This window comes from Miniopterus natalensis, chromosome 12 (assembly GCF_054644295.1).
Source record: "Miniopterus natalensis isolate mMinNat1 chromosome 12, mMinNat1.hap1, whole genome shotgun sequence".
Taxonomy (NCBI): Eukaryota; Metazoa; Chordata; class Mammalia; order Chiroptera; family Miniopteridae; genus Miniopterus; species Miniopterus natalensis.
Genome location: NC_142092.1, coordinates 39,580,076 through 39,588,308, shown reverse-complemented (window position 1 = coordinate 39,588,308; position 8,233 = coordinate 39,580,076). Strand labels below are relative to the sequence as shown.

Below are 8,233 nucleotides of genomic sequence, written 5' to 3'. Positions count from 1 at the left end.
GTGTCTTCAAGGCTTTAATCCCCAGGTTCTCCAGTCTGAATTCCATGCAGAACTTCCTTCGAGAACCAGGGTCCCCTCCTGGAAGAAAACTTGAGTGGAATAATTTCTATGAGCACTTGCCTACTAATCTCCTGTCTTCCTCTGTTTTATTAAAACAAAATGAAACAACCATGTTTTCCTCACAAAGGTAGAAGGGGTGCCACAGGGGTGTGAGGGTGCGGGGCTGGGTGCTAAGAGGGTTCAGGGAAACAGTGAGGGGCCATTGCTCAACCTTCTCTGGGGCCTGGCCCCACAGGCTCCTCTCTGCTCAGGAAAGGGCTGCCACTTAGGCCAGCCCTCCGCCTACTAAACTGCACTTTGGGCCTCTCCTCCTCCCCGCAACTTGGACCGTGGGCTTCCCCCAAAAGTTCCCGGGCCCTTTTTGGGCAGGTGGTGAAGGAAGAAGGATGTCCTTTGGAAGATACTCCTGGAATCCAGGACCTACATCTTCAGGCCGACTGACTCTGCGCCTCTAAACTAGGGGTCCCCGCCCGGGGCTTCCAGGCACCAACTCACCCAGAGGCAGACAAAGAAGCCAGACTCCCCAAGTCCTCCAAAGCCTGGGACCCCCATGTCAATGTCTCCCCTTCATTTTTGTCTTTCTATGACATCAAACTAGTGTAGAGGAAAACCTTGCAGTCTCAAACTGACAGAATGGGATCCACTAGACCTGAGCCCCAAGGAGGCCAGAGCTTGGCTGCAGGCAGCAAGGGGAGCTGTAAGGAAGGGATGCTTGGAAACACCTGTTTGTAAGAAGTCCCCCGCCCACCCCCACCTCGTGTCATTGCCATGCGGAGGTCACCTTGTTGACCCTGTACTTTCTTTTGAGGAAAGGTTAGCGGAGGCTTCCATGGGGCTTGGTGCAAGGTGCAGCCCTGCTCCTGGGTGAAGGGCAGAGGCCGTGCCACGGCTCCCTGGCCCCAGCGGGGTCCCCGCACCGGGCCAGGCCACCTCGCCAGCTCCGCAGTCGCTGCAGCCTACAGAGTCCTTTTGGGGAGCCCGGGCTGCCGGGCAGCAGGCTCTCGCGGGCCAAGCGCTCTGCGGCCCAAGGGCCTCCAGCTGCCGCCGTCCCGAAGCCGCGCTCGCCCAGGACGCAGCCGGCCGCCTGCGCGCAACAGGTCCCCAGGCCTCGGTAGCGGGGCCCGACCTCCTGGTTCAACTCCGCCCTGACCGCAGTGGCAGCGTCCTGGTGCCAACCTCGCGGCCTCCTTCCTGCCGGCCGCGCAGATTTAAGGGGCGCCGCTGGGTACCCTCTCCATGGAACTGAGTCCTGCCCTCGAGGACCTCAGAAAAGGGAAAAGGTGTTGGGTGGTGGTGGTGTATTGAGGTGAACCTCGGGTAGGAACAACAACAAAAAATCACTGTTGCCTGTGTGTGTGTGTGTGTGTGTGTGTGTGTGTGTGTGTGTGTGTGTGTGGCTGATTCAGTCTCCGGCACTGAGGTGGCACCGAGCTCAGTTAGAAACCCTGCACGGGAAGTAAGAATGCGCGGCGGAGGAGATGAATGCGCCACCTACAAAAGGAGGAGCGGAGCAAACGTGTCCCTGCGGGGGGCTGGCCGGAGGGGCCACCCCTTCTGAGCTCTGCTGTTAAGAAATAAAGGGGACCGGGAGGGTTTGGCCACGTCCTCCGACCGGGCCAGCAGGCACTCAGCCCGCGGCCTGGTTTCTTGGGAAGCGAAAACACCACCCCACCGGCACCGGCGTGTCCAGAGACAAGCTTTAATGGAGAACACCGCGTACAACACAGGCAGACATGAACTTGTCACAAAGTAACAACCCGAGCGCCGCGCGGACCTAGACCAGAGGTGACTGGGAGGCAAAGAGCCGCTGCCTCCCCCTTCCCCTCCCCCCTTCCTTTTCGAAAGTTTGTTGCGAGTAAAGTGCTATTATTGGGGCTCAAAACGAGGGAAGGAGCGTGCGCGGCAGCCAAGTTTCTTCTCCGCTCGCGGAGGCCCGGCTGCGACGGCCAGAAGCGCTTCTGCAGGTACGCCTGAGAGCGAGGCCGGGCGGTGCCACCGGCAGGTCTTCCTTGCCTTCGCGAGTTAGGGGACAAAACCCCGTGATGCAAGTAATATTTTTCTCTTTAAAATCCCAGTGGAACAGACAGTGAGGATTCACATTATTTGGGGGGCTCCTTAACGCTTTCATCCGGTCGATATACAAACGAATTGCAGATAGAAAGTCGCCTTTTATTGTCTCTTTGGTTGTGTTTCCCGAACTTTACTTTTGGAATCTGCGGGCCTTTGCTCTTTAAGCCGCTGCCATTGTCTTGTGTGCAAACTAATTGCTTGCTCTGTCCCTCCTGTCCTCCTGGACCCCGGGTCAGAGCCAAGAAATGCAACTGTTTCCCAGGTCCCTTGTGGAGTTCCCACTGCCCCCTGCAGCGGCTCTGTTCAGAACAGTTTCCTTGCCCGTTTCCCTGGCCAGGAGAATCAGGGTACCGAACGCTCCCTCCTCTCCTTCCTCAATAAAACGAGATTTCCTTAGTGAAGGGCAGTTTTGACTTGAACGGTCCACGAGAGGCGGCTGCCCCGGTAGGAGACGAGCGGAGAGAAGCTCGGCGGCTGAGGTCCGTGTCGGAGCCACCGCATCGCATTTCTCCCGGCGCTGTTTTAGATCCGACAGCTTCTGGTCCCAGAAATAAGACTCAAAATCCAGCTCCAATTTACCTGCTCATGAGGATTCCCCAAGCTCTTTCGTCGCCCCCCCCCCCATAACTTATTGACTTATAATATTAATTACAATAGAAACTCTTACCTGAAAACTGGCTTTCATTCATCTGACTGTACAACATAGTATCAACACAGACACCAGAAGTGTTATCTTTATTCAGACCACTGGAGAATCCACTTTCGGGTTTGTTTGTCTGTTTAAATACGTTTCTTGCAAAGCTGGGGCTCAGCCCGGCCTGGTCAGGGCGCCCTCTCCGTGTCCCGCGGTCTCGGAACCAGGCGTCTCCCTCCGCCCTCGCGCCCCCGCGCCTGCCGGGAGCCTTAGGAGCGCACCGGCACCGAGTGCAGGGGGCCACCCTAGGAGCGCACCGGCACCGAGTGCAGGGGGCCACCCTAGGAGCGCACCGGCACCGAGTGCAGGGGGCCACCCTAGGAGCGCACCAGCACCGAGTGCAGGGGGCCACCCTTGCTCTCGGCCGCACTCGCGGCGCTGGGCTCCAGCAGGGAGGAGGCGGGCGAGCCCGAGGCCGCCGGGCACACGGTGGACGGCGCGGGCGGCTGCTGCGCGGCCGCGGGGACAGCGAGCGTCGGCGGCAGCGCCGCTACAGGCGGCAGCGCTGGAGTCGGCTTTATGGGCACCGGCACCGCAGGCAGGCTCTGGCTAGCTGAGTGGCACAGGGCCTTGACCGGCACCCCGAAGGCTCCGTACTCCGGACCTACGGGCACCCCGGCGGCGGCAGCTGCCGCGGCGGCCGCGGCCACCGAATCCATGACGCCGACGTGCGGCCACACGGAGCTGACGACGTTGCCGAGCTGGCCCGGCACGGGGTAGCCCAGGTGGTGCATGACCGAGGCCAAGGGCAGCCCTCCGGCCTGCAGCACGCCCTTGTAGTCCCGGCCGATGATGTTCTCGATGGCAAACGGGTGCTTGAAGCCCGACGTGGACGCGGCGGCGGCGGCGGCGGCCGCGGCGGCCGAGCCCAGCCCGTAGGGCGGGAACTGCGACAGGCGCCCCACGCTCCCCACGGCCGCCGCCGCCGCCGCCGCCGCCGCCGCCGCCACGGCCGCCGCCTCCTGCATCTTGCCGGGGTGAGACGGCTGCTGAGGCTGCGACTGCTGGGGCGGCTGCTGCGGAGGCTGCGATGCGAGGTGCGGCGGCGGCGGCGGCGGCGGCGGCTGCTGGTGGAAGTAATGCACCATGTGCGGCGGCGGCGGCGGCGGCTGGGGCGCGTGGTGGTGGTGGTGGTGGTGCGCGGCGGCGTGGTGGTGGTGGTGCGGGTGGTGAGAGTGGTGGGGGTGCAGGTGCCCCCCCGGCCCCGCGCCTGGCGCGCCCTTGGTGCTTCCCGCGTGCAGGTGAGTGTGGTCCGCGCGCAGCACCTTGAAGCGCTTGCGGCGCCGCAGGAAGCTGCCGTTCTCGAACATGTCGCCGCAGTCGGGATGCAGCGCCCAGAAGCTGCCCTTGCCGGGCTGGTCGGGCCGCCGCGGGATCTTGATGAAGCAGTCGTTGAAGGAGAGGTTGTGGCGCAGGCTGTTCTGCCAGCGCTGCGTGTGCTCGCGGTAGTAGGGGAAGCGCTCCATGATGAACTTGTAGATGTCGCTCAGCGGCAGCATCTTCTCGGCCGAGTGCTGGATGGCCATGGCGGTCAGCGAGATGTACGAGTAGGGCGGCTTTTGGTCGCTGTACGAACTCTTTCCCGGCCGAGGCATCGCCCCTGGCGCCTCCACCTCCCGCCGGCTCCGCAGCCCGCTCCCGGGGCCTGGCGGTCTCCACTAGCCCCCACTCCGCGCGCCCAGCCCGCCACTCCGCCCTCTTCCCCCCTAGACCGCCCTGCCGTTCCCCCCCGCCTTCTCTCAGCTGCCTGCGATCTCCGCGCTTGGCCTCTTGGGCCAACTTAGCTCTCGACGCTCACAACTTCTGGCCTCGACGGTCGCCGACCGGCGCGCAGTCGCGGACCGGGCGCGCCAGCTTCACTGCCACCCTCTTGGCGTCTTCCTTGGGGTGGCCAGAGACGGAGCACGGGAGCTGGCGTTGGAGGAGTGGGGAGGAGCCGTGTTCCCTTCTGGCCTCCTTCTTGCCTTTTCTTGGTCCGAGGGAAGCGCAGGCCAAGTGGGCTGGGGGGACTCTGGACAGTCAGGACTCTGGCCTTTGCATTCGAAATGGCACTCGCTGTCCTAGAGGCCGGGGGTGGCGGCACCTACCCGCCCGGAGCGCTGCCCCCTGACCCGCCACTTAGCCCGCTCTGGAGTCCTGTTTTCCTGGAGGGGAGAGGCGAGGTAAGGAGAAGGGAGCCCGGCTCCTGGCCGCCCGCGCCACCCCTTCCTCGGGCGGCTCGCGCGGAGCGGGGGACAGAGCTGAAGGCAGTCGCTTGGGGGGAAAAGTTTGGTGGTTTCTGCAGCCGCGGAGCATGCAGGCGTCGAGGAGGGGCGGGGGCGCGGGGCGCGAGCCGCGGGCTTGAGCTGGCGTCTGCTAGTGACCGAGGGCGCGAGCCTGGCCGAGGCCGGCTCAGCGGCCCGCGCGGCAGCTGCCGCCGCTCTCCCGGGCGGGTCTTGAGCTGGAGAGGCGGCGGCGGCGGCTGTGGCGGCGACGCGCTCTCCTGGCTGCGTTTTGTAATGGTCCCGGAGACGCCGAGACCCCCGCAGCTCACGCTTCGAGACTATCACATGACCGAGGCTGAGGGACTCCGCGCCGCCGCCGCGTCTCCAGCAGCAGAAGGGGCAGGAAGGCGCGGTGCCTCGCCCCCGCCCCCCTCGCCGCCCGGGTTCCGAGCCCCCACCCTCAGCATTCGCCACCCGCTCGCGGCACCCAGCCGCCGCCGAGTGGGGCGGGGAGCGCAGGCTGTGGGTAGGGAGGGCTGCGGCGCGGCGTGCGGTCCCCGCTCTGCACCCCGCCGGGGTCGCCGGGCACGGGACCCTGCTTTTCCCCTCTTCTCCCGCATCTCCAGCCTGTCCCCGCCCTGCACTCTGCGCACCTACCCGCTGACTCCCTCTCCTCCTACCTCGCGTTTGTCCTGGACTAGCCGCTCTGGGCCAAGTTCGGAGAACCGTGACCTCAAAGCCTCTTCTCGGAAAGAAACTCCTGGTGCCTGGAGGGTTGGGGGGGGGGGGGGGCTCACGGGGAGGAGAGCCAGGGGTGCTCTCGTCAAAGGCTAACTTCACCACAACTTTACTGTGCACCAGCCGTGTGTGCACCCCCGGATGGCGCCAGGTGCAGGGAGGCGGGAGACGGCTCTCTGCGCTGCGGGACCGCGGTCTGGAGGGACAGCTGACAGTAACCAGGCAACTAGGGCCCTAAGGCATCGGTGGATGCGGGCTCCACCGCACTTCTCAAGAGCGGGCGGATGGGACAGGGTGAGGCGTTTCTCCGGGGTGCTGACGTCTGAGCTGGGGCCAGAGGGAGGCGTTGGGAGCGCAGAGGTCCCATCGCCCGGGTGTGTGGGAACCAAGTCTTTGCCCTCTCAGCACGTCGAGGGAAGGGAGATCATTAAAATCAAATAGTAGGTCAAAATGATCGGTCCACAGGCTCCCGGGGTGACCTGCGAGGGAAAGGTGGGCGAGCCGCGGCGCCGAGCCCCGCCGCCCGCCGGGGTCCGAGAAGCGGGCTCCCGTGCGCGCTCAGCGGCTCACCCAGCGGGGAACCCGGTGGCCCGCGAGGAGAATCCGAAGTTACCTCCTGATTCTGACTGCCCGCGCCCTTGGGCCGCGAGTTTAGAAGGAAAAAAACCCAACAACCCTCTCCCAGTCTCTGGGCCTCGGTTTACTTATTCGTAAAATGAGATGTCTGAAGTCGAGTTGTTCCGCGAGTTGAGAAGGAAAGAGCTGCGTGTTAGGGACCGTGGCTCACTCGGTTTTTACTGTCTTCTCCTTCATGTCTCAGTCTGCAAACGGAAGGCAACCGGCCCGGACAGTTCCTACCCTTCAGCCCTGCGGGCCGGGGGCGGGTGTTGTTAGCTTAGACCTTCGGGAGCTGCCCGTCCGCCCGTCGGGTCGTTGAGTGCGAGGAGCGGGGTAGAGTCCTAATTTTCATTTTAGCCAGGAACTAGCTTCCTGGCTAGTGCTCGGTGAGCAGTTTGTCGCAGGCCAGCAGCCGTTTTAGCACAGGTGAAAACAGTTAAGCTGAAGTGTGCAAGAGAGCCCGGGGGGGGGGCGGGGGGGGCAACTTCTTGACGTGCCCTAAAGTGAAGGAGACCCTTTCACAGTTGGATGCTTTTCGCTGTCACTCCAGACAGGGGCAGTTCCTTCCGCCAATGGAGGTTTTTTGGGGGGAGGGGGTTCTGGTCCGCTGAGGCCGGTTAAGGAGCCGAGCGGCAGGGCCTCCCGGCCTCGCGATGTCACGGAGGAATTCCGAGGACGCCTTCAGTCACAGTGACAGCCCGAGCCCGAGGGGGCCGGCTGTCCCCTTCTCCCCGACAGACCTGGTGCGCGAACAGCGCTTCCCAGGCCCGGGAGCCGCCAAAAGGCCGCCGGTGGGAGCTCTGCGTGCCGAGCGCTCAATTTCTCTTTCTGCCCTTGCCCCGCACGCCGCACCGGCAAAGGGATCTTTTGTCGATGCCTTTTTGAGAGTATCTTTTCCGCGGACTTGTGGAAAAGCAGCGCCTCCTCCCTGGGAGAAGCTCCGGGACATTCCCGTCTGGCAGGTGGACTCCTTGGGGTCTGGGACAGCGCGAGGGGAGGGGCCCTTCAGGAGCGCGCGGGATCAGCCTCGCGCCCACAACCTGAACACTGCAAAGCTGTTAGCCCGGCGCTCCCCGGGGGGCTCCTTACAACCTACAGACCCGGCCGCCACCGGATGGGCCTCGCGCGGGGGGACGCGAGCCGCGTGGCCGGCGCCTTCGGTCTCGGCGAGCCACCGCCCAGCTCGGACCAAAACAGAGCCGCGACGGTAGAGAGAAGCGCCGGGTCCTCACGCTCCCGCGCTCCGGGTGCCCTTGGCGAGGGCAGAAAGTGCTCCCAGAGCCTGAAGCGCCAGCCGGCCAGGCGGTCAGGCCCTAGTTGCAGAGAGGAGCGCAGCCCCGAAGGGCGGACGCCTGCCCGTTTTGAAGAGGGGGCGGCCGCCGCGGAGTATTCTGGGCGAATCCCCACGGGGCTGGGCCGGGCCGCGGAGCCCCGGCTGCCAGGGGACGTGCGCTCGCCCTCTCCCCCCTCCTTCCTCGGGGGTTGATTTAATTTCGGCAAGTTTTGCAGGCGCGCGGCAGCACCAGCGGGGGCCGGTGCGTGCGCGCTCCAGCTGCCTGCAGACCTCTGTTCAAGAAAAACAGATCGTGTAACCACCCTGGCACCCACCAGTCGGTTTCAAGTTTCCGTGTGTAATTTAAAAACACAAACATACAACCACTACACTATCCAAATATTGGCTGGCGCTGGGGATGCTTGGCAGGCAAATCGTTGTCCCGGGCTTAGTGTAATTATCTCAGGCGTATTTGGTTTACCCCTAGGCAATTGTTGGCGACGCTTTGCTAGGAAGAGAGGTTCCATGCAAGGTTTTACTGCGTGTGATTGGCTCTATGGAGGGGAGTAAAATTTT

The 8,233-nt window shown here is 63.9% G+C and overlaps 1 protein-coding gene across 1 annotated transcript; it reads right to left on the bottom strand.

Moving 5' to 3' along the window:
• Positions 1–3,141: 3,141 nt before the first annotated feature.
• Positions 3,142–4,419, bottom strand: FOXB2 (forkhead box B2). Its single transcript, XM_016222871.2, has one exon. The coding sequence runs from the start codon at positions 4,417–4,419 to the stop codon at positions 3,142–3,144; it is 1,278 nt and encodes a 425-aa protein (XP_016078357.2).
• Between the last annotated feature and the right edge of the window lie 3,814 nt (positions 4,420–8,233).

Coding starts and splice junctions, on each gene's coding strand:
- FOXB2 (XM_016222871.2), bottom strand. CDS start 4,419: ATGCCTCGGCCGGGAAAGAGTTCGTACAGCGACCAAAAGCCGCCCTAC.